At 39.8% G+C, this 26,302-nt stretch overlaps 2 protein-coding genes and 1 long non-coding RNA gene across 4 annotated transcripts; 1 reads left to right on the top strand and 2 right to left on the bottom strand.

Annotated features, from left to right (window-relative positions):
- Positions 1 to 280: 280 nt before the first annotated feature.
- LOC116258343 (uncharacterized) lies at positions 281 to 2,247 on the bottom strand. Its single transcript, XR_007574010.1, has 2 exons — positions 2,108 to 2,247; positions 281 to 2,016 (listed from the first exon to the last, which is right to left on the bottom strand). It is a non-coding gene; the product is annotated as an uncharacterized LOC116258343 (long non-coding RNA).
- A 12,649-nt stretch (positions 2,248 to 14,896) lies between these two features.
- Positions 14,897 to 16,886, bottom strand: LOC116258447 (uncharacterized). 2 transcript variants are annotated; one of them, XM_050079375.1, is made up of 5 exons: positions 16,765 to 16,886; positions 16,420 to 16,567; positions 16,004 to 16,135; positions 15,360 to 15,799; positions 14,897 to 15,256 (listed from the first exon to the last, which is right to left on the bottom strand). In XM_050079375.1, exons 1-4 carry the CDS (start codon positions 16,770 to 16,772, stop codon positions 15,554 to 15,556), a joined length of 534 nt encoding a protein of 177 aa, XP_049935332.1. In that variant the 5' UTR covers positions 16,773 to 16,886; the 3' UTR covers positions 14,897 to 15,256; positions 15,360 to 15,553. The 2 variants fall into 2 exon arrangements, with proteins under 2 accessions (XP_049935332.1, XP_031491468.1); XM_031635608.2 differs by lacking the exon at positions 14,897 to 15,256 and having other exon boundaries at positions 15,354 to 15,708.
- A 324-nt stretch (positions 16,887 to 17,210) lies between these two features.
- LOC116258445 (uncharacterized GPI-anchored protein At4g28100-like) lies at positions 17,211 to 18,876 on the top strand. Its single transcript, XM_031635607.2, has 2 exons — positions 17,211 to 17,953; positions 18,291 to 18,876. Exons 1-2 carry the CDS (start codon positions 17,351 to 17,353, stop codon positions 18,669 to 18,671), a joined length of 984 nt encoding a protein of 327 aa, XP_031491467.1. The 5' UTR covers positions 17,211 to 17,350; the 3' UTR covers positions 18,672 to 18,876.
- The last annotated feature ends 7,426 nt before the right edge of the window (positions 18,877 to 26,302 follow it).

The following is a 26,302-nucleotide window of genomic DNA, read 5'->3' as shown; positions in this document are numbered from 1 at the left end:
CCATCAATGACTAAAATATAATGCACCCTTCTTGTCAATGAGCGAGCAGTACTGGATGCCATTGAATGTTTGATTGCATAGGAGATTTCTTAGTTGTAAATGAGGGCGTACTTAGATTTTCTTAAAACTGTGTTCAACAATGTCAAGAATAAGGGAAACTCCATTAACTCTGCTATGTGGTTGGACCTAAGAGCATTAGGCTAAGAAACTTATCTGCACAAGATTTCTAATGTTTTAGGGTGCAAACATTCACAAACCCGTCAGTGTTGTAGACATCTAATCATAATAACTTCAAATAAGATATACCTTGACATGAACATACACAAATAATCCGAATTTAGATTAGAGATTCGGGTCAACGGCACAACCGTCTCAATGGATGAATTAAATCACCAATACAAGTTTTAGGAGCTTGAAATGTATCTGAGTACAACAAAACTCCCAAATTACGACGCCACTGTGACATCGATGATTGTTGAACACCGCCGACGGTTGCATCGTTGGCTGATGAAGAGGAGCTCGACCCCGTCCATGATCGATGCTGCTGCCATCCCGTTGTGGAAATGAAGACCTCTGAAGCGGTCTCCGGCGATCCACAAGGCTGTTGCACGTGAGCTTCGATGGACGACGATGCCGTCGGAGATGCAATCTGATATTCCGACAGTGGTCGATGGCATCGAAGCACTTAAAAGGGGGGAAAGAGGAAAGAGAGAGAGAGAGAGAGAGAGAGAGAGAGAGAGGTTCATAGAAGTGTCCACAACAATTGCAAGCATAGAATGCTCCCCAATATTCAGCAAGCAAAGAGCAAAATTCCTTTCCGATGGAGAAATGATGGAAACGGCATGGGGATGCTGTGCAATTGATATGCGTTCTGCTGCATCTTCATAGTCCCAATTTTATCGGATGTCTCCTCATAGTTATTCTCTCCTGCTAAACCATGCACGCCGAGGAAGCCAGCATCGAAAAAGAACGGAAACAAAGAATAATGATTGGTAAAGGTCGACAGCACTCTGGAGGGTCTTAGTGGAGAAGTTGACAGCACTCCTCTCTGCAGAGAGAAGCATTCTGATCGGTCCTCACAGTTACTTTCCTCTGTAACCATCTGCCTCCAGGAAGCCACCATAAACAAAGAAAATGGAACGAAGAACACTGAATCGATAAGCGATGGCAGCACCTTTTAGTGCTTCACTTGCAAAACCAATCAGAAAGACTTCTAAACTAAGTCAACTAAAAAGGGTAAACGCAATCGATGCCTTTTTATTTTAATTTACTGAAATTCGTGATAATCCCACGGTCGTCAGTCAAGGGATTTCTTCAAACGAGTGTTTCCCCCACGTTCTCTTCATCTGTTCGATCAAGCACAATGGTTAACAGTTTCGAATTATATCAAATGTTATTGGTGGCAACAGTAGAAAATTGGAAACCAGAACCCCGTCTCTGGCTTCCTATGGCAAATGAAAACCAAGATTGAACTTCATCGTCCCACACACGCAGATCGCGCAGGCAAGCAAACGGACAGACAAAAGAAAAGTTGGAGAAAAAAAATCGGCAAACAAGACAGACAAAAGAGAGAGAGAGAGAGAGAGAGGGGGGGGGGGGCCTTCACCTCGGCGCCAGTAAACAGAAACCTTTGGAACGCCTATTTTCTTTTGCTGCCGCCTCCAGTTCACTCGATGCAAGCGGGAAAAGGGTTTCTCTCCAGCGAGAACAGAGAAGAAGGTGTGGTCTTCTTCGCTGGAGACCTCTCCCACGGATGGAAAACCATTCCCGACCTGCACCAAGCGAATTCGAGGAAACAGCAAAACCGAGAACGATCAAGGAAACGCATCTCGCTATCTTAGCTTGCTCCCCTTTCGATGATCCACTGCTCTCTGCCCCCAACAGCTATTTATACAAACAAATCTCCCATCCTCCTCTCCCTCGCTCTCCCTCTTGTGGGTGCCCAGCTTTTTATTATTCCTGGATGCCTCTGCTGCAGCTGCTGCTGCTGCTGCTGAGTGGTGGTGGGTAGAGAATCTGAGAAAGGTGTGAAAGAAGACCAATAATGACAGGCTGATGACAATAAAGAAATCGTATCGACGGTGATGCATGAGACTCGTAACCTCACCTCCCCATGTGCGGGTTTTGGTACGAGAGGGAAGGAGGGGGCATGTCGTCAGGTCAGTCACGTGTGTGCATGCGTATAAACTACAGAGAGAGAGAGAGAGAGAGAGAGAGAGAAACATGTGGTGCTGCAGTGGCTTTGGCGATGCCCGTCTTCGAGCCCAACCCTGACATTGTGACGTGTACCGAATCTCATCAGATCAAGAGCTTCAAAAAAATTCTATAACAGGGAAAAGGAATTAAGTATTCAATTTCGGAAGCAGAATGTTTGGCTTTCAAACATTTGGTGGCGGTTTTTTCTTCTTTTTTTTTTTTTTATTTCAAGACGCTAACTTTTAATCTTCCTTCAATATACAAACAGCGTGACAACCGTTAAAAAAAATTTAAGATTTCCGTTTGTTGTCTGAGTTCTGTGACAGGCAGGCTCCTCTTTACTCATGATCATTTACGCCTCCCCATCTCAATTCGAATAAGAAAAAAAAAAGTCATTCCCATTTCAATTTGAAGAAAAAAGTGCAAAGAGAAATATCAATTTTAATTTCATGTCAGGTACCCACGTAACCATGGACCCTAGAGATAAAGCTAGTGCTTACAGTAAAAACCGGATCAGAACAATCAAAAGTCTTTTCCCTATATTGTGAAACATCGTTCACGTCACTATGCTTCTGCATAGACATCCAAGACAGCAAGCCAAGATCTGATTGATTCATCAATCGACGAATGCATGCCACTCCACCTGGCAAAGGATAACTCTTAGCTCAAAGAAGACCCAGCAATCTCTCCTTAATAACGCAGGCAAGCGACGGTCTATAATGCTAGTCGCAAAGCGTATCATCTCACGTCATGTCACGTTACGAGCAAAGCCTTTTGCCTTATACTTAGTGGGTGCTTTTCCGCTCATAGAAATCATTTTCTTACTCATTGAGATAGCATTTGTATAGGGATGTCAGTATGTTTGATTGGATCTAATATATATGATTAAGGAATCAGGTCAGTTTTGGATTTAAGAAACAACTTCTGATCAGGTTCATATTCAGATTCAAATATACATACGTATTAGATCATATTCAGATTAGGATATGATTTTTTTATTTGTATTTTAATTTAAAATTAAATTTAAATATATGAATATCTGAATGGTTAAAAGTATATCCAATCTGAATATGATCCATTAACATCTCTACATTTGTAAATGTATATGAACAACTTGTGTTGCGTGCAGGGGCAGAACCAGAAACTTTTCATGGAGGCAAATTAAAGTTCCTAAATTTTGATAGGAACTAAAATATTATTTTTCAAAATTTTTATATAGGACAAGTAAAATTTTGATGAGGGTTAGGCCCTCCGCCCTTAGGTCTGCTCCTGGTTGCTTGCTGCATAATTCAATCTAAGTCGTTTGTTTAACTTCAGATATAAGTTCATGGTTTATGGTTGAGTTTATGTGGGTCGTTACATAAAGTTTGTTTTAAGAAACTTAAGAATGCGAAGCAAGTTTCTAAACTAAACCAACACGCTGACGGTCAGGAGCTCCATGTCAAGTCACGGCGACCTAAATGGTGACCATGGTCGATGGATTTTACTTAGAGGAAACGTAAAAGAGCATGCAGTGGTGGAGCAGTGGTAGAGAAAGTTATACGCCTTTTCGCAAATGGGCTCGGTCACAGCCAGCTCGGTCAGCTAACAGTACCCTCTATGTCAGACTGGGCTCGAACCCACTCCGGTCGGGTGGAAGCCCGACCCCGCCTGATGACCCACATAATTCTGCACTGACCCACCAATTAAAACGAGACATGGCTCTGCTTGGACGCATGCACGTGTGTTTTGGTTGGATGTGCATGCTATGATTGACTCTATTGTACTAGTTGCGCTAGCTCACATGCATATCTCGAATCTCTAGGCGATGAATATATCTACATAGATTTCCTTTTAAAAAGAAAAAGAGGGGAGAGAGATGAGAAACATTGTCAATTTTTATATTTTTTCGTTCATTCCACCATTACAAGTAAAATGCAGGTAACATGTTTTACCCAATCATCTTGACTCATTGTCTACTTGACTCATTGTCTACTTGTTTCTAAAATAATGATTTTCGGCATTTGGTGATTCCCCCTACTTATACTTTGGTCGAGAGGGGCCTACCTATTGGGGATTCCCAAACTCTGGAATTTTTTCTATTAGTCCCACTGTTGGGATGAAATTCAGCATTGCCGCCGGTTTTTCTTAGTTATGCCAATCACTGTCTCATGCTCAATTCTGAATAACGGCAAATGATGGACGGGAATTGGCTCCTATTCGACGTTGTACAGAAAATTCCGAATGGTTGGATGGATAACTAAGCAGGTTTGCCTTAGAAAGTAGAATTTTTCTCCAGTGGAAATTAGGAAGAAAGAGCGCAGTATGGTATCAAGAGATTGATTAATGATTATATACAGATATGGCGCTGTTGGCGTATGTACAGATGTCTGCTCGGCACCGAATTGGAACCTTTCCATGAATATAAATGTTCAATAATTTGTACCCTTTTCTCATATTTGATGCACCTTTAGATCTGCTTTTATATATATATTTGATGCAGCTTTAGATCTGCTTTTATATATATATATATATATATATATCCCCACCAAATATAAGTATTTTCAAACGATTGCCTTTCCAGCCAATTTTTCTAGCTCCGCCAATAGTGCTAAGTCACTATGTATTGCATGCGTGCATGTGTTCATTTGCCGTAAGCATTGAGGCCGAAGGCCCAAGGGTTTTACGTCCACTAGAAATGCAACTCACTTTAGCCGTGCTTGCGTTCAACCAAAATGAAAAGGATTCAAGGGGAGAAGAGCTCAATAGCAAAATTTAATGTTTTGCCTGGATCACAAAAAATCTCACGAGTTAAAGCCACTTTCAGATCCAACCCTTCTTTTTCAGTTTTACTTAGAACACGAAAATTTCGATCACCAAAGACTAGTAAAAGGCACCTTGTTCTGATATGTATCTCAATAATCAAAGAATTAATCTTATACTCGAAATTATCAAAATGCTTTGAGGGTCTGCTGAACCCAAAGGGGGGGGGGGGGGGGGTGGCGCATGGGCTGGGGCATGAGTTAGTAGGTGGTCGGTTTTCGTTTTAGTTTTAAATAACTGATGCACCAACTTTCTGAACTGCAAAAAAGAGGTATCAATATGAAAGCTGAAACATAATGAGAGTGTTTTTTTCAAACGCACCAAAAGTAGACATGAACCTTAAGGATGAATGAGGGTTTCAGCTTTCTATTAGACGACGATATCATGAAATACATACTCCTCTGTTCTCCCAACACTAAGGGTCTACTCAAATTCATGAAAAGTTTTGAGCTACATAGGAGGCCATTGGGCTGGCTGGTAAAAATGAAAGGTCGACGTCTTGCAGTTAAATTTAGCAGCAATGTTTGACTCCGGATGGGAGGTTGAAGTTTGTTGTCTAATGGACAAACCCGTTGTCCCAAAGCTGAAGGCCACGGGTTCTTTTGAAATCTGAAACTTTTGGTGGCGTTGCATTACAACAAAAGAGAATCGTCCGGACGGGCTGTTCTCTCTCAGAAAAAAGGAGCCCACAGACGCTTGTGTCGGGGAAATTGTGGAACAGTGGCCCGCCTTTCACGCCAAAATTAGATAGAGGAACTCTCAGTTGGTCAAGAATGCTCGTACATGATTATCCCTGATTTCATTGCTGGTTGGGGAGACGAGGGTTTCCAGAACTTTCTTAAGTGGGTGGCGACAGAGGGGCGGAGCCAGGATTTTTTTTAAGAACGAGCTAAACCATCCGCGGGTCGGGCCAAAAGAAGCGACGGGTAAGGCCAAACTAAAAAAATTTGATTTTTTACATATAAAAAAAAAAAAATTCTTGGGCCCTCCCTCCGCCCAGGGGTAGGGTCCAAGAGAAAATTTGTTTTTCACCGGAAACAAGAAGCGCCAATGGACGTCGTTTTCCTCCTTAGAATCCTTGTTGCCTTTGTTGGTTCTTCTTTCTTGTTTAGAGATGCATCTCCTCGACTACCACAACAATAATTGGTTTTAAGGCTTTTTATGATAATCGGAACGACTAGGGGATGAGTTGGGATTTACTCAATCCAGAATTCTAGTCAAGTGTAAGAGTGCGATTAGTTGTTACATCTATCAAAAACTATATACATTTGTCAATTAAAATTTAATGAGGTAATATCTTGTTTGATTAATGAATCAATAATGGAACAATTTTAACTTATGAAAATAAGTTTTTTGATGTTGATGCTTTCACTTGCAGGAGAATACACTATTAATACAGGAGTTGAATAAAATCGGCAAGAAAGAGCAGGTTATTTTTTCGTATGGATTTGGGCTTCGTAGAATCATCTATATCTGTTGCTTCCGTTTGTTCCCTCCTTTTTCATCCATTTCGTGTGTTAGGAATCTGATTAGATCAATTCCAATAACTTTCAAAGGTTGTTTGGCAGCATAAATGCTTTGTAAGTATCCTACCAATATCTCAAATTTTGAAACAATATATCTCAATTTTTGAAACAGATCGATAAAATAATAAAACTATTTTTTCATAAATCTAACCGAAAATTCATGGGAAATTCATCCCGTTCACCACGTTGTGTTTGACCCATCAAACTCGTATCATAGATTGACACTCGCCTGTTCCCCGCAATAAAAAACAAAAAAACATGTAAAATATAGGTTTGGTATTCAAAAATATTAAGTATTTTTCTTGAAATAGTTTTTTAAGAAGATAGAATAATCGATAAAGCTGCTTTTTTTCCTTTTTCAAAACCTTTATCGAATCAGTACTCTAGCCAGGACATAAAATGTCACTGACTGATTCTTTATTTTTTTGCCCTTTTTTCCACTCAAAAATCTTCATCGAATCAAGCCCTGTCCGCTGACGAGCACGTAAGATGTCAACAGAGTTTTAGAACGATTCGGTAGACTTGTTAAATCATGAACGCGAGTTTGACGTAGACAACTAAAAAGTTGTTTCATTTTCATTCCGCTAAAAAAAAAAAAAATGTTTTCTTAAGAAAAAGAAAACAGATAGTTTGTTGAAATATATGAATAATTTAGTTTTTGTGTTCAAGTTACTAAAGCATTCGAAACTTGTAAGTTCATTAAAATACAGATTTTTGATGAAGCCGTGGCCTTCCATTTGTATCACACACATACACCAACTTCATAAAATTAGTTTAATATATATGTCTTGATATATTTGTTTGTTATATATATAAGTACTCCATATAAATGAAAGGTATTGACCCACAAAAAAAAAAAAAATTCTAGCTCTGCTAACGACATCAGCACGTATCGACTGGCGATTCGGGGACTCCTTTTTTGTTCATATGAAGATGGGCCTGGTATTGGCCGGTTTTTATGGCTATATCAACTCCTCATAAACTCCGAGAATCAGATTTGGATTGATAGATGACCCAGTCACTGGGTCAATGAGTTGACTCGATGACTCGGCCAGGTCAGGTTGCAAATTTTTTTAATGTATTTTTACTATAATCTTATTGTGTAATCTACTACCTTGGCATTCAGCATGGAATAGTATGATTTTGATTATGATTTGCTAACAACTCTAAGGGGATCATGAATATATGAACACTTGCTGAACTTGCATATATATATAAACAGCTGATTGTCCATGGGTCTTTGGATGTTTAGTGATTGATGGTGATAATATTATTTGTAAATGGTTGGACTAGTATTTCTTCCATGTCTCTGACAAAAGCTTTTATAAGAAAAAGAAACAAGCAAAAAAGATGGTTAAGAACTTAATAATCAGTATGGACTTTGAATCGAGACACCAATACAGCGAGTCAACCGATTCTTGGCTGAGTTGCATGAGTTTTGGACTAAGTTGTTTGAGTCCTAACTCATGGCCCTGTGAGAAAACAAGCCCAAGCCGACTCGAGCAATTCCCGAATCAACTCACCAACTTTGCCAACAACATCGAAATGTATTCGAGGAGGTTCCGATCGTATAATCAGCTTACATGTAGGGGGGCGCACAGGGCCCATGCCTCCTCTCCCACCCAAACCTGCTACTTAAGATTTGAATTTTCAAAAAATACATTGGCCCTTTTGAAGGTTCATTCCTCAGACTTTTCGGCCCCCAAGATAAAATTTAGGGCTTCGGCCTGCTTGCACGCCATCAGAGATGAGGGGAAATGTGGTCTTTCTCAAGCATATGCCTTATGAAATGCACTTTTTGAAACATTAATTTAGTATTGAAACTTATGCGAACTTGGTCGCTTCTTTATGGTCAACTGATAATTTGTTAATGATATATTTAATGCTACATGAGAAAAAAAAAAAAAAAAAAACTCTCACTTCATCCTTGCATGCCATGAATATACTTTTCCAAATCTTGGTATTTTAGAAACTGATATGAAAATTTAAGTATGTTGAGGTGAATTTAAAATGAAGTTGAACAAGAACTTAGGTGGACAACTTAAAAGTTATTTATTTTAAAATGAAAATCTTAAACATTTATTCTTATATAAAATTTTCTTCGTAATTCAACCAATATAATGTGAGAGGAGGCTCAAAATTCTAATTTTACTCATAATAATTTTATTGGAAGAAGGAACGGTACGACCGTCTTCGATGTTACGTCAGGAAAGCGAGAGAATCTGGTGGCTGATATTTTTGATAAAAAAAAAAGGACTTGTGAAAGTGAAGAGGTTCGAGCTTTATTTGGTTCTTTTCATGGTTTTACCAACAAAACAAAGGGATATCGGTTGCTTTTGCCGTCGGGCCCATCGGATGTGATGAGGATTCGTCTTCGTCTTCTTCTGGAAAGGCTAAAGAGGCCTCCTGTTCTAGCAGATTCCCTTTTATCTTTTTCATTATCTCTCAGTTGAATACTCCAAGAGGTTGAAGCTCCTCTCCTCTACTTTTATTTCTCAGTTTAAAGTTACTTCGAAATCTAGGTAAAAAGTTAGGGTTGCTCTCAAAGTTATGCCCAGTGGCCTGCCCAAAAATTTCTGCCTGAGGGGCACTCCACATGTAAATTTTAAATCTTAATGGGCACTCGTATGTAAAAAACTGAATAATGAAATTTTATTTGTAAATAATGTAAGTTTTATGTAGCTCCACCACTGGTCATGCCCCTCCCCACCCCCTTCAAGTTTGAAGAATTAATTTTGTTAAAATTTTCAAAATTCATAGTTTTACCGTTAAAAACTTTCAAAATTTTATTTAGTGGTTTGTTCGGTCTTCCTGGAGATCAAATCATGGCAGCGCTTGTGAAATAGCACTTATAGAAATCAAACCGATACTGGACTTTGGAGCGGAGCCACATATGGGTTGGCGTGAGCAGCTGTTTATTTTATTTTTATATTAATATTTTCAAATATTTGTTTTGTTATATGCATAGTGTTTCTTTTGACTGTCCCTTATGGGTCTAGCCCCTTATGTTCTCTGCTTTGAAAGTCCAAGTGGAAGCATGCCTTCCTAGCCCGCGGAGGAGCGGATAGCTGTTGGAACGAGACTAAAAAAATAATCTCGTAAGCAGTGGCGAAGCTACATGTGGTCTAGTGTGGGCAGTTTGCTTACCCCACTATTTTTACATTATTTTTACATTGGCAAATTTAAAATTCACTTTGATACATATATAAGTGCACCTCCATATATAAGTGTTTATAAACTAGTGTTCGTCCAACCAATCTTTCTAGCTACGCCACTGTCGGTATAAGATATAGGATCCATATGGGTTGACTGAAATATCCCATGCTAGTGGGAGTACATAGGGGGCATGCGCCGAGCAGTGTTACTGTACGTCAGTTTTTTCATCGAATAGTGAGGCAGATGATTCGACGAGTCAGGTGATTTTTTAATCAGCTAAAATGTTAAACATTAGTTTCTTAAAAAATAAATGAAAAAACCGAGATGACTTCTACGGTGTGCTTCAACTTGCCTGTCAGTGTCCTCCTTGTGCAGCATAGAAAGTCAACATCCAAGAAACTCAAAACAGATGTTTGGCCGCCTGTTTTGCTCTTATCTTGTCTATTGCGCCAACCCTCTCTGAGATCGGTGTGGAGGGTGAGGCCGTTGCCTGTGAAAGAGACATGCCAACTAGGTTCAGTGCAAGGTTAGTTCTACCTCATCCAATTTCATTTGTAATTGGATTTAGACTCAAACCTGGACCCGAGAAAATCAATTTAGATTCTACTAGCATATGGAAGACCTGACATTTATACGTAAAGGGGTCACACCTTTACCCGATTCCAGTCCAATATCATCCCATGCAGACCCTGAGTCGGTTGTAAAACTTTATACTGAAATTTCATTCCCGTCAACATCTGAGTAAACAAATCCAAATTAGGACTCCCACACCAGATCCGTTTGCATGCGTAAAAAACTTTTGAAGGAATTAAATTCTACGTACAAAATTTTTTCAAAAAAAAAAAAAAATCATTTCAACGCTTCGTGTAAAGTGGAACCTGATGCTGTCTTTACATAGACAGAGCCCAATATTCCTCCTTGGAGCCATAAAATCAGGATTCAAAGACCACCTTGGACTTATTTATAATATATGCCCCGAATCATGTCCTCCCCACTTAGGGTTATTTAATAATTTCTTTTCCAGTTTTAAACTAAAGTGGCATTGATGCACTGCTTCAGGAAGAAGCTGCCGAAGAAGACTTTGGGGAAGAGAAAAAGCAAAGGTAGAGAGCCCTGGAATGGCGTAGGGCCTAGAGAGCAGTGACCCAATAATATAAGACTATAAGACACTGTTTGAATGCAGAAGTAGACAAAATTAAAGAGCAGCAAATCTCTCTCTCTCTCTCTCTCTACCTTTTCTTTTTCCTGAGAATGGAAGAACTGAAAGCATCCATTCATGTAAGTTGGAGGAAGCAAATCCCATATTCTGTGCTGTGCCATGATCTCCTTGGAGTTCACTCCCTCCCACCATGATGTCGTGCCTCTCCTGCTCTTTTCTGTGTTTAAAGAAAGAGAACAAATGAACCACAAAAAAGACAGAAACTTTTGTTTGGAGAATGATGAAGTAGCAAAACACTCTGTTCTTGACAGAGAGCAAATTCTCCTTCTTTTCCAGCTGTGACGAACTGTAGTTTCAAGATTCCTATCTTGCCAACAAAATAGTTCATAGTTGCAAGTTCTTTTTGGAGAAAAAACTTGGGAAGACAATACTACAATATTCTTCATAAAACTTGTATATATATATATATATATATATATACAAGGTCTATAGGATTCTTGGATTCCTCCTGCCATCCGTCCATCCACTCTTTTGCAGTAAATGTTTATAGGATTCTTGGATTCCTCCGGTCATCCGTTCATCCGCCCTTTCGCAGCAAAGCGGATCGAATCCTCACCGAATTTTTATCCCTTGCCATCCGATGCAAGAGGGAGCGAATGCATATAACTTGAAAGCATTTCCATTTTGGACATATTTGTGCTGAGCTCGATCTGGACCAAAATTTGGATAAACGTATATCCGATCCGACTTAATTTGACGCGTTATGATACGAATCTCCCATCAGAAGAGGCCGAAAAAATGTAGCAGGCCACTTCAAGCCGTACATGTAATTGCGCGTATTTTAATAAACCATTACTTTGGTTATTATTACATAATTGTTCCCAAATAACATGGGGACCAAGCCGAACATCGGGTGAGCGAGAGGGTCAATGCTATCGCTCGAAGGCGCCTTTATTCTCCTGCTTTCAGAGTCCTACCGTGCATCGATGTCAGTGATAGAACATGACACCCTTCAACTGGGCCGAAGCCAAACATCGGGAACGCACAAAACCGATTGAACTCTTTGCTGCCAACTGCTGAGAACACATTTTTGGCACTCATTGACACCTTGAAAAGTGTAGTTCGTAGACCTCCTCACACTTGGACTCGGATTTGGATCCATTGATGATCAGATCAGAAAACTGACTCATCGAATATGTCGAGTTCTAAAATAACATAAACCAAGCGAGTCAGGCCGAGTTAAACCGAGTCGTGGATGAGTCAAAGGTGAACCGGGCCAACCTTGACTGATGGCCAAGTTTTATAGCTATCTGAGTTGAACTCGACGAGTCAGCAATTATGCTGAAAAGCAGCATCATATGAACACTGACTTGTTTGGGTATCGAATTAAAGAGGAAGGAAAGGAAAGACTTGAATAAAACTACATTTAAGGTGGAAAACAATGGAAATGAGAGAAAGGAAAATGAAAAGAAACAAGTATGTAGTAATAAAAAGAAATATGATTTTGGACATTTCATTTCCTTTTTTTGCTTTGTTTTTTTCTTTTTAATATATTTTTTCCTTTCATTCTCTTGTTATAGTATCTTTTTCTTTTCCTTCATTCCCCAAACTTCATGGTTTGAGTACAACGAAGGAGGATTGATGCATTCCATCATATATTTAGAATGCAATGCTCCATAGAATGGATACATTCATCGGAAAAAACACGGCATTTCTATTACCAAAGGCCGTCCTACGTAACGTTTGATTCTATCGTCCCACCAATTTAACAGAACAGCAAGAACGTTAGCAACGCAACTAGTCACAGGCTCGTGTTTGCATGGGCTAGGCCGCCGCAAAACGGACACAGGCGAACGTCAAACAAATTTTTGAGCGTATCAGGTGCATTCTTACTTTCAAACTCCTACATTTTTCGTGTACAGTGGACTTTGAAGTATAACAAAGAACTGATCACCAGTGAGATGTTAGATATTAATGCAAACATGGACAATCTTCGTATACCGTTCTCTTATGATGAAAGCTCCGTCCCGTCCTTCCTTTAGCCACGCACTTCTTACCATGCCCACGTGACCCAGTACAATAATTTGGTACTGCTGTCAAGTTTTCCTCCTAAGAAAGCGCACACTCTACAAGTGATGTAGAGAAACAACATTGTACTGAGTATTTTATGAATTTAACATGAATATTCATGAACCATTTGAACAATTGTTTTGTGAATTTATTCAAGTACTTGAGCCAGATTCATAAAATACTCATAGAGTGTTCTTCGTGTCAAATGGCCTCTTAAAGGTTGTTTGATAGCATGACATACAAGACATCTTTTCTATCACACTAATGTTCTGTCTACCATGTCAATATTGTTTTTTGTTCTTTGTTTGATAGTTTTAAGAACGAACATCATGTTCATTATGTCTAGCATTTGTTTAATTTCTTGTCCAATGTTTGTTTGTTGGAATCTCTTTTTCCATTATAAGAATACTCAAAGGCAATAGCATAGCAACATATAGGTTGGCGTGGGCAATTGCTCATGCCAACAACAATTTTTTTGTTTTATTTTTACATAGATTTCTTACAAATATTTATTGTTGTGCCCTTCAAAAATGAAAATTTTTATAAAAGTATCTTATAGTTAAAAATTTCTGGTTTCGCCACTACTCAAAGAAAGTGTTTGAATAGCTAAGATGAATGAGTAGTTCTCTCTCTCTCTCTCTCTCTAGCATCTTAGCAACCAATCTAGCTTTGTATAAAAAACCGACCTGGTTTGGTTTTGGCCAACCCGTCAAGCTTCCTGCTTGGGAGATGTATAATAATACTTCCCCTATTTAGATGACCAACGAGCCGTTGTTTTTTCATGAGAACTTAATTTGAGTGATTTTCACAGCTTACTTAACTAAATCAAATCAAACTGATTCACCGTGATTCTGTTTTGTGAATTAAATTGATTCGTCCCTCTCTTTAACCACCGGTTGTTGTGTGTTAGCTTCATTTTTGCGCAAAGAGTGACCCTCAAGAAAATATGATATTGACATGATTTAACATGAAAGCACCATTCATATAGATCCTACAAGCTATGCAAAACCAGGCTCAAGATTTTGCACCGGAAAATAACGGCTTTACAAATTATCAACCCTGTAGCTCGATCCTTCATATTAATTGTCTTGTTGGTTGCCATCAAATCTGGACCCCATTAGGTTTTAATATGGACCAGGTCCTGGTCCAAACCGGCTAAGGTCACACATGTGGGCAGCTGCTAGGCTCACACTAGCATGAAGGTTTTCAATGAGGAGGCCACTTGGGTCCTGGTCCAGCGATAGGAGTTCTCCCTTTGACCTAAAGTTTGCTTGTGGTTATGCTCAGGAGGAAGCAAAAAATTTTTCACGATGGGGGCTGAATTAAAGTTTCTAAATTTTGATTGGACTTGAAATACCATTTTTCAAAAATTTTATATATAACAAATGAAATTTTCTAAAAGTTACATGTAAATTTCAAAAAAAAAAAATTAAAGTGGGGTCAGGGCCCATGCGGGCCCTTGGCTCCGCCCCTGGTGCTTTTGCTGTTGCTTTTTTTTTTTTAAAAAAAAAAAGAAAATCAACACTATAATTAGGGTGGAGCTAAAATTTTGTGGCTAAGAAGCATTAGGTATAAAATTTTCAAATTTTAAGAGGTACCAATATGTAAAATGAAAAAAATTTACCCAAAAATTATCGATATAAAAGTAGGAAGTTTTTTTTTGTGGTTCTTATAGGCCAATTTAGGGGTGAAGGGAGGGGAGGACCGCCTGGGCCATGGCCCGAATGAGCATAGGGATTTTTTTTTATATTGAAAAAATCAATTTTTTTTAGTTTGACCCGACCCGTCATTCCTCTTGGCCTGACCCGCGGATCATTTGGCCCGCCCTTGACCTGGTTCCGCCTATGGGTCAATTACCTTCAAATTGCCCACACTTACCTTCGTCCCGACTATAATAGACATACTTTTCTTTTCTATTAATTACAATGAACCTTTCAAAAATCAGACAAGACAACAGATAGATCCAAGGTGATGTGGCGATGAAGATTTGATCCTCGCGTAGTCTTCCACTTCATCATTCTTTTACCACCTGATGAAAAATACAGGGATGTTGATCTTGGCAAAAGTGGATATCAGTTGACCTGAATGAATTATGCATCTTCAATCCCCTTTCCTTTTTCTTCTTCTTCTTCTTCTTCAAAATGGAGACAGATGTCCCTTCCAAGCTTTCTTCCAATTACTTTAATCTAGCTTTACGATGAATCCTTTAGAAGAAGAGTACTTCCATGACTTAGCCTCATTTTCTAAACGCTGTTTGGTGAGCCCCAACCAGGCACTTGGCTCGATAAAGGAAAAGATATCTGCTTTAATTATGAGCCCTCATGCGGATATGGCTAAACAGTTGTATCTGAAAGAAAGAGTACTATGAAACGACAGAGAAAATGTTTTCCCAGCCAAAGTTCGAAAAGAAAATGAGAACATTATTGCAGCTGGGTTGACAAAAACAAAACCTGTGGCGGTATAATCTTGAATCTGAGGCTCGATTTTGGAAGTTATGGTGAAAATGTGGGCGTCCGAACGTAAACTTCCTAGAAGTTAACGGCTCAATGTAGAGCAGAGTAGCAAATCGAGGAAAAGAAGAAGTTGAAGATGGTGATCGGATATGGTAGACGAACGATCTCTATCTCCAGCGAAAACGCTGGCCTCACTGCGCAGAGCTCCTGGCAATGGGCTGACGACGGGCGTGACCCAACACAGCAGGTGGTGTCCTTTGCCCAGACGTTGTATTGCAACAACACGATGAGTTCTTGATTCCGGAATCACGCGCCCGATTTTCACGGCTCCCAGCAGCAACCGTCCCTGAGCCATTGAAGCCGGCCGGAGAATTAAATGGAAGAGATATTTCGAAGAGGCTGAAGCCCATCTCTCTCTTTTTTTTAGTTTCTTTTCCCTGAGTTTCAGACATGTTTTGAAATCCGCACAATGCATCCATAGTTTGTAGTTCATGTAAGTAATACCAACAAGATAGTTTGTAGTTCATGTAAGTAATACCAACAAGATAGTTTGTAGTTGATATAAGTAATACCAAGAAGAATCGAACTGATGAACTGTATCAGTTTTTCTTTATCAACAAATACGAAGGAGAGATTTCGACCTGAATGCTCCTGAAGCAGCTACCTGCAGAGCCATTGAATTGTTTATGCGACTTGGGAAAGTCTACCTGATTGGGAATCCGGATCTGCTTGTCGTTCATGTTGAAGATAGACATCAATGATCTTCCTTTCTGCTGTTTGCAAAACACCAAATCAATAAAAAATGATTGACGCCCTTGTAGTTCTTTGTGGATGCGGTTTAGGTAGACAAAGGGCAGACAATTGAAGCGACAAAGATTTCCTTGTTCTATATGTCGCCTCAGTTCCGAAAAGATGAAAATTCAGTCTTTGCAAATCAAATTATATAGTATGACTCCACTAAAGATGCGTGGCTACGAGATTTTGGGTTCCTCAACAAATCAGATGGACAAAGATTTCCGGTGCATGTGTCTAAAAATGTGAATTCAAACAGATTTACCGCTGTTCTCAAAGAGGACTCAAGCCTGATTTCCCTTCCAAATTCATTTCCAAAGCACTTATCACGTAAAGGCAGCGGGATCAACACCGGAGGTTTGAGAGGTTCTTGCTTCAAGTCGATGAGAAAAGGGATATTCCCATAGCAAGATCTATCACATCAGAGAGTAGAAAAAGTAGGTTAACATCTACTGAAGTGTAATATATTCTAGTGGCCAATGTATGATATTAGAATGTAAGTACGGTTTTGCTTTTCTTAACTTAACTGCATATTCGAAAAATATTTAAATAGAAGGTGTTGGAACATTTAAAGCTGAAGCAGATGAAAATTTATGAAATCAAAACTCACATCCGCATGAAAACCCAAGATGATGAATAAACCAGTGCGGCCAAAGAGGGATAAAGCGGAGGAATTGAGGAAAATGAGCTGAGCCGAGCCCAGTCGAGCCGAGCCTAGGCTGCTTTCGAGCTCCCCACTTGGACCCACCACGTGTAGGCTCTCGACTCGGCTCTCAATGCAACAACAAAAGAACACGGACTACTGGGTCCCTGTTTTGGACCATTCCGTCCGAGATCGACGGTGGTAACCACCAATGGCGCAGCTCCTGTTCAGAGTTTTGACAGTAGAGAGAGCAAAGAAGCACCGCTGCCCGAAGCCTTTTCCGCGCGCTCTCTCCTTCTCCGCCTTCAATAATTTCAGTATCGCTATCATCCACGGGAGCTTGCTCTGGCCTGATCCCTCTCCCTCTCCCTCTCTCAATCACAAGCAGCCAAATTAAGGACGACCACCATCGCCGTTTGATTTCTTCCTCCCCTTTTTATGAGCGCCCTCCTCCCCAGGTGCACAGAGAAAGCTTAGCAGCTCAGCACCTCCCCTTTTTCTTCTTTTGAGGAGCGAAGGGTGGCTAGAAGTAGAGAGAGCGGGAAGGGGTGAAATGGAGGGAAAAATGCTGCCATTGTGCTTTTTTTTCTGCCTCATCTCGTTGCTTCTGTGCGAGGCATCCCCTCCTTCCACGCAGACGTTCCTGCCGAAGTCTCAACCGGCGACGGTGCCGGCATTGCCGGAGCAGTCGAACATGGAGGGGTGCCCGCTCGACCTGTCGGAGGAGCTCTTCAAGGGGATCCGCGCGGCCTGCGGTGGGGAGAACCCGGAGAGGGCGCGGTGCTGCCCGGTGCTGGCAGCGTGGCTATACGCGGCATACGCGCGGACGGCGCTCAGCCCGCCGGTGCGGCAGCCGGAGTCCGTGTTCGACATGCCCATCCTGCCGGACGACTCGGAGATGTGCGTGGAGAACCTCCAGAAGGCGCTCAAGAGGAAAGGGATCGAGATCCAGCAGCCCAACTCGACTTGCGACGCCTACTTCTGCTACTGCGGCATCAGGCTCCACAGGCTGAGCGGGCCAGTGGGCTGCCCAGGGGCATTCGACGTTTCGGACGACGGCAAGCTGGTGGCGGCGCCCGCCGCGCTTCAGCTCGAGAAGGACTGCGTCCGGTCAGGCGTCGCTGGTTGCTCCAAGTGCTTGAAGAGTCTCTACAAGGTAAGCTAATAGTTGCTGATTCTTTACACACACACATACTCTCTCTCTCTCTCGCTCTCTCTCCGGCTAAGGCAATGCTGTGAAGCTAGCTCTAGCCGTTCATGGCGGCTTAAGCCCCTTATCGTGTGCGTCTCTGTGCGGTTGTAGAGCAAAGAATGGATGATGCTCGTTCTGCCGAACGCTGATCTCCATTGTGATTGTCTAATTGTCTCTCATATCACCAATGTGATTGTGTAGAACTGTGAACACCTCTCATAACAGAGAAAGAGGGAGGGAGGGAGGAGGGAATCTCCGATTCATCAATTGAAAGTCTCATGTGGGTGTTTGTTTGGTCCAGTTGAACGGGAAGGGGAACTCGACGGCAAGGGTGCCGAGGCCCGACGAAGAGGAGGGAGGAAGGAGGAAGGGGAAGATGCAGCGCAGGGAGTGCGAGATGATGGGACTGACGTGGCTCCTCGCCCAGAACAAGACGGCCTACGTCCCGACGGTCGCGGCGGTGCTCCGGGCATTCATGGCCAACGACGCGGCCGGCATCGACGACGACGCACCGGGCCCCCGGTCCTGCAGCGTCGACAAGGACGGTATGCCTCTGGCCGTCGATTCGTCTGAGCTGGACACATCCGAAGCGTCCCATCTTCCGAGACCATCTTCTCCTCACCTCCCCTTTCTCGTCTTCATCCTATGGATCACCAGTAATTTTCTCCTCCTCCTCCATTAGATCGATCTCATTAGAAAAGGGGCACTGGTTCTTTGCTCGTGGTCAGCACCGCGCTCTGACCTCTCTGTTGTAAATACAAGTTGGATGTACCCTCATTTTGCCTCTTTTGCTCGCCCCTCTTGTTGGCGTTTTCGTTAAGGACATGAATTTTGCAGAAAATTATGCAGTTATTTGTAGCCAGTAAAGGGGAAAACGCGTCGCGAAATCGTACCTTGGCTAGTCTTTCTTCCTTGTCATTAACAACTAAATGATTCTATTGGGCCAAACTTTTTAATTTGTGGACAAATAATATGTGTATGTGCACTTAGTGACCCTCCATACATATATGAATATAAAGAGTCAGCGATTCTTGTTGCCAAACTTTTAAGGGTTGTTTGATTACTTCAGATTTGAAATCTATTGATATGATTTGTAAAAAGATCTATGGTAAAAGCTATAGTTCATCAAACTATTTAACTTCTTTGCATTGAGAAAAATCAGATTTAAGGTCGGGAGAGGGTCTTATTTTAAATCTACGGTTCTAAAATCTCTATGATTTAGAATTTGAGACTATCAAACGCCCTCTTAGTATAAGCTGTGGACAAAAAGATGCCAAGTTTTTCAAAGCAACATGTTGGGCTTTTGTGACCCATGTTATGGAGATATGAACTAAGATACCCACTACAATGCATGGGCAGACAGATGGTCCCCTATATATATATATATATATATATATATATATATATATATATATATATATATATATATATATATATATATATATATGGATCATACGTGCAATTCCTTATATAAGTCCAAATCCAAATATCATTTTTTATTTGCTTCAGGTTACTGAATGGTCGGATCACAATTTGAAGTTGGACCCAATTGCAACTCAAATTTGAATCAAAAGAATTTAAACCACTTTTGTGTTTGGAGCAATTGTGACTCTATACTGATAAATTTCGATACAACTGGCTCTTCGCGAGCTAGATTTGGCCGACCCCACTAGATTATGTCAAGATATGTTCTTCAAATATTAAAATCTTTTCGGCCTCCAACTTGTGGCTTTTAATTAATGGCCTTTTAGCTGCATGCGAGGTCTCTTGTTGGCAACAGTGACACTTGATCTTACCTGGTCTCAACCAGCATTGAATTTTTCTTTTTTTAGTTTGTGAGGAAAACTGCCAACAAAAGATTGGCTAAGAGTTTAGACTTGCGGCCTCAAGGTCAAGAGTTCTATACCTCTGGTATGGCATTTCTTGCATAAGCTAGTGAAGATCATCATACTTAATTCTCCATCCAATAATGTAGTTCATGGTTGGTATATAAAATGACGTAGTTTTATAATACAAATCAACAGTATAGAGAGGGCTTTCGTGATTCATTTTGTTTCAGTTGGGAACATCATTTGGGCATATTGGCAAAACATGAATATATTCAATTTTATAAAACTGTACGCCGGAGAAGAAGTTCATAAGCTTCAAAAAGTTGATGGTGCATCAAGAGACATACATGAGCAAACAAGCCTTACATTGTCGACTACTACGTGTTCAAAATGGCAATGCATCGAGCTCTCCAAGTTGAAATTAATGCATTGTCAATTATACCTGCAATAAAATGATTTGGCGATGTTGGCGCTCCCAAAAAAACTAGGGACAATTGATCAAGAAATCGACGCATGTTCCTAGGCACTGTCTTGATGAGTTAAGCAACTAATTAATTAAGCAGACGGTCTCAAAACAAGAAATTATAAAAATCTCCCAGCTAAATGCAATTAGTTAAATATTAGGAGGGTCATTTCATATTAGCATAAAATCTTTTGTGTAAAGTAGTCACAGAAAAGTGTTTTTTTAAAAAAAACGAAAAAAATGTGATAAATTAAATAGCTGTTTAAAAAAATGGGTGTTTTTTTTAAGGTTGATTTGTTTTTCACTTTTTTCATATTTTTTCAGTCATTTTAACGTCAAACTTTTTTTTTTATTTGTTACAAACCTACTTGTCTCTTATTGGTTTCTCACTTATTTTATTTTTTCTTCATTCTTAGTTTTTTAAGATTTTTAAAAATTTACCATATTTTTTCTTTCTTTTTTTTGTTTTTTTCAAGCTCACCGTATTAGATATATCTAAAAAAAAACCTCGCAATTTAAAACTCCACACACTATGGTGTAAACTTCTCAGTGTGAGCAAGAGGTTAACAACCCATCGCCTAAAAACAAAGCTTGAAGCTCCCCATAGTTTTGTGCCACAACAGCTTTTGTGTAAACTTCTCAAAAAGGAAAGGAAAAATGGAAATTAAGAAAGAGGAGCAGAGAGACCGTGTAAGTTCCAAATCAATTTCAGTAGGGTTTGCTGTTTTTCGATCTCGTGTTGCCTGTCACTGTAAATTCCTACGCGCTATGTGGGCCTCTTGATTGCTTTCTTGTCCGAGTGAACGTCTGAGCGTACCTTTGGCTGGCTAAGTTCGGCACGAGCCTAGGCCAATAGGGCCTAACAAGTCCGAACCACGCTATAACCTATAGACGTAACACGGACAAGCTATGGATTTTAAACTTTTATCTTTTCCATTCTACTGTGTTTGCTTAGCTTAGCTGATTCTTGATATGCCAGCACTCACTGGTCTCGCTTGATCAGGATAAAAAGGAGTTGGACACATATTCATTCTACTACACAATCTGATAGAGAAATCCTAATGTCCACCCCAACTTCAAACCAGTTTTTACACAAGATTCATCGAGGTGAGGTACCAAGATGTGAATCCAAATCTGGTGCATATGTTTTAGTGTCAGGTCGAGCGCCAAAAATGGATACACAATGCATAATGAAATTGAATTCGGATTATCTTTCAAGTGGCATAGTGTAGCTGGTTGGGACAGGAGTCGTATACACGAGATGCTTCCATTTCGATTCTCATGAATGCTACTTATGTTGTGTTCAAATCTGTCGTTACCCCGATTTTGTCATAATTAAGTTAAGTCAGGCCTTGTAGTCCTAACTATAATCGAGTCATGCCGTGCAGAGTCAGGCTGTGGTCCATTCAGATCCCATTTCGACTTCGCTCGAATGTGACTTGGTTTGTGCTGCAATTGGCAGCCAAACCTGGCTCAAGACCTCAGGCTTGACTGCGACGACTCTCACATACTCGACTCCATGTCCGCCCTTATCCATATTTTACGGATCATAGGATCTCTCTCTCTCTCTCTCTCTCTCTCTCTCTCTCTCTCTCTCGTCGAGATTCGATATTCTCTGTTTGCTTCCAGGACGTTGGTCCTGAAAATTTGAAGGAACCGGACAACGGCTGCCTGTGAGTTCGAACTTCGCTAGGGTCACGGCTCTTACTTGGAGAGCAAAGTCTGAATAATGGACAAGGGAAAAGTTGTGTGAGCTTGGGATGGCACAGCCAAGTGGTACCATGTGTCAGTGATCTTTCATTATCTTGACTTGGCCTTTATATATTTATATATTGGCCCCATATAGCTGTATGATAGATTCTCTGCGACCTCCCTAAATATACGAAGGTTCTCGGCATTATTGTGGGATGATTGATTATATCTTACGATTATTATTATATGTTTCTATCGTCCCCATTATTTATTGTTCTTATTGTTTGGGTCGTTTTCTGGCATCCCATCACCCGCTTGCGGATTGAGAGAATGAAAGGAGTCCTCAGATAGGCAGCCGAAGGTTGGCCCATTGCAGCAAGAATAGTCCTTAGAAGCAAGCGTGGGCGTAGAACACCAGGGGCAGTCGGGCTTTCCGGCCCCCGGCCCAGGCCCGAGTCGAAATGAGGCTGGGCTCAGGCCAGATAAATTGTTAATTTTAACTTAAATTAACTTTTATATATATATATATATATACATCCAAAATGGGACCCAACCCGACCAACTCTCAACCTTATATAGAAGGCCGAAGCTTTTAACCAGCCCTTCATCCCTTTAGGACACAAATTTGGCTTTTGGTGTTTTCGGGTGCGCCACCACTACACTTCTACTTTTATGTTTGTAGCTTCCCTTTTGTAGTATAAAGAGTTGACACTTCGAGAATTCGAAACCAAGACAAGCCAGTCACTAACCCTTGCATCAATGCCTTCAGTTGAAGACTTACACTTTCATTCTCTCTTAACAGAACTAGCATGTGAGATTTTCCTCCCTTTTTCTCGAAATTTTTAACATCAGATAAATAAAATATATGTAAGTGAAGCTATCAGCAAAAATACAAGTAACCTTGTTGTTCTTGCCACATATAAGGATAAGAATATAGACATTTTTATAAACAATGTTCTGCTCTTATCGGTGTTCTTTCTTCTTGTTATTAATGTTCTTTCAAAGGACCATTATGAAATCAATATTTTTGGTAATACTAGATATACTAAGAATTTCTTTTCCCCGTTACTGTTCAATATTTTTTTCATTTACTTTTTCAATAAACAATGTTTTATAATCTTTACGGAATGCGTGCCTTGGATGATTTTGTGGAATGCATGTTTGTTCTTTGTGACATCCATTATTGAGCCAATTTGGTCTCAAAAGTCCCACAATTTTGTGCCCAGAGTTGATGGGGATGCGACATCTTCCTAGCCAAGTGGGCAGACGATGATGCGGAAAGCAAAGGCAACCTTTCTCAGGTACTCACATGCCTCATTGGGCTGCTCTAATATGTTGGCCTTATTCTACGGAAAAGGAAGCTACGCAATCAAATCCTTGTAACCTTCTATTATAAGGGAACCTTTTGTAGACCATATATATAATTTTTTCACAAAAAGAACTAAAATATCATTAAAAAAAGTCATCTCTGAGGAAGTGTTTAACATATAAAATCCGAACTAAAAGAAACAAAAAAGGAAAAAAAAAAGTGACTTCATGTCTAGTCTTAGCGCGCATACAACTGACGTTATGTGACTAATTTTATGCAGCTGAACCAACTTAGGAACATGTGTTTGACTATAATATAGCACAATTCACGAAGTTAGCAAGTAATTTAATTAATTTTCATGTGCCAGCCACTAGTGAATAAAACAAATGACGAAAGGACACTGCCTATGCTTGACGCGGCAAAGATACCTTAGACTGGAGGGTGCATAATAGACAAGGTATCCAATTGAAGGTTTCATGAGGGGCTTAGTTGGGTGCTGGTTTTTTAGACTGTAAAAGGTGACATGCTCGACACTCGAAATAAAAGATTTATCAGAGATCGTAAAGCAGTTCTGGACCTCCTAACTCAGTTCATACAAATCCAACTAGACCGCATTCCTAGTTTTGAGAGGTTCCGGTTCGAGTCGTCCGTCATTAGGCTCCTAATGACGGCGCATGACCGACAAACTGCGACTAATTAATTTCCTAATCCCCACTTTTATGAGGGATCATGTTGTTTTCCCAAGAGGGTTGGGTTGCTTTTCATTTCTAGACTAATTAAAAGCACTGTCTTCAACTTTGGAGCCTTCAGTACGATTTGAAGCGGGTCTCCTTGTCGCGACTTGTTAATCATATAAAAGATTTTTTCAAAACAAGCCAAACGTTTGCCCAACTTGGTTTGTGGAGAAACCAAAAGGTAAAGATTCTAGCAGAGCAAATGCTATGTGACAAAAACTGAAGGTTGGAATACCGAAGAAAAGAACAGGTCTTGCCTCCATCAAGCTAGCCCTTAATGGGGATGGAGTTCTATGTATCTTCACAGACTTAATTGCCATTTGAACAGCAAATTGCTGACGACAAGGAGCCCATGATCAGCATCTCTTTATGTGCCAATTGAAAGGTAGATATTGACATGATACTGTGTTTATAAGGGACCTTTCACTGTCCTGTGCCTGTCAGATTCCTCCTGAAGAAATTGGTGATCGTGAAATTCCATTAGATGGATTCACATCATGCCATACTTTCAACTTGTTTCTTTTCTCGATAAGTAGAAACCAATAGCCTGGTTTGGATGTGTTGGCAATGAGGTGAAAGATGCAACATTGGCTGTGGCCTTCTAAGGGTTCCACTTGCCATTCCATTGGCATTTTAGGTGAATATACTTTTAAACTATTGATGGGTACATGTACAGTATATTATATAGTTGTATGGAGGGGATTAGCATACCTGGCCGACCTGAGTGTCATTATGACTACACATCGTCGGTTCAATTTCATTGGTGTTACTATTTTGGATTGTAAATGACGGCACCTATAACACTCAAGTTGAATGGTGTATCGTATGACCACCCAGATTCCGAAGCAACCTTAGACATGGGGATAGGAAGGGATTTGGCTTCACCTCTCACAAATCACCAGTACGTTGGATAGTTTACTGTGTCCGATGCTCATTTTGGAAGTGATCATGTTATTCTCTGAAATTATATTTACATGTCGAAGCTAATCATGGCATCCAGGGATGCAAATGGATCGAATATACCTTATTACCTCCCTGATTTAAAATCCATGTCGACAGATTTGGTAGTGAAATCTTAATTGCGTTGCCATCGAACCATACTTCAGTGTGCCGTGTTGTAACCAAATTCAAGCCCAAGCCCAATAAGGATCTGATAAAGATATAAGCAAATTACATTTAAATCTCAATCTTATGATGGTTGAATCAAAATTCAGATTTCAAAAAATAGAGCTTGAATTCGGAGACCCTGAAATATGATTACCAAGAACCCGATAAATTGATTTTCTGAAGGCTCGTAAATCCAATCAGAAGCCAAACGTGCCACCAACATATAGGGGATGTTTGGCAACAGAAAAATGACTTGGCATTTCAATAATATGTTTGAAAGTTTGAACGGATTTATCAAACATTGGAATGTAAATAGGGATGTCAACGGATCGGATTTACCTTTTGTCATATCCGATTTTTCGGATATTCATATATTTGGATTCAGATTAAGATTCAGATTCGGATGAGAAGAAGTTTATACCATATCCGAATCCGACTTTAAAATCTACATCCGAATCCGAATTTTAAGTTATACCTGAATTCAAATCCGATTTTAAAGTTATATCCGAATCTGATCTGAATCCAACTGTTAAGTTATATCTGAATCTGAATTCAACTTTTAAATTATATCTGAATCCGAACCTAAAAGCTTTAGTTGGTGTCCCCACGTTTTGAAGTTGCAATCTATGAATGGTTGAACAAAAAGTCTAACCAAACACACCAACTTAAAGTTATAATATAAAAGAAATATAAATTATATATGAAGGTATAATTTGATTAAGAAGTAATGGTTTTATGAAGTTGCATATAATAATAGTTAAATAGTTACCATGAACATCATTTAACTTAAAATATTTAAAACTATATCACATAAAACTAATTAATTAATAATTCTTATTGTATTTAATTAAATGTTTTTGTGTAAACAAACAAACTATTATTGTTAAGGCATCAACTAATAGGATATCTTAAATAATATATCTATTTAATTAAAAATATAATAAAAAAACTTGTATCAAGAAATTTTAATAAAATTAGTATTTTTTAAAATATGAAAATTAATCACAAATAAATATATTTAATATGAAACAGCTGTTGGTAAGTTTATCATATATATAACAAAATTAAAAAATTAAAAAATTATGTTTTGGCTTCACTTAAAATTTCAAAACTATAGTTTGGGTCTTGCAACAAAGCAACTCGTAAGTTTATCGTATACATAAAAAAAAAAAAAAAAAT

Source organism: Nymphaea colorata, chromosome 8 (genome assembly GCF_008831285.2).
Source record: "Nymphaea colorata isolate Beijing-Zhang1983 chromosome 8, ASM883128v2, whole genome shotgun sequence".
Lineage (NCBI taxonomy): Eukaryota > Viridiplantae > Streptophyta > Magnoliopsida > Nymphaeales > Nymphaeaceae > Nymphaea > Nymphaea colorata.
Note: the sequence above shows the minus strand (reverse complement) of the source record. Positions and strands in the feature narration are given on the sequence as shown.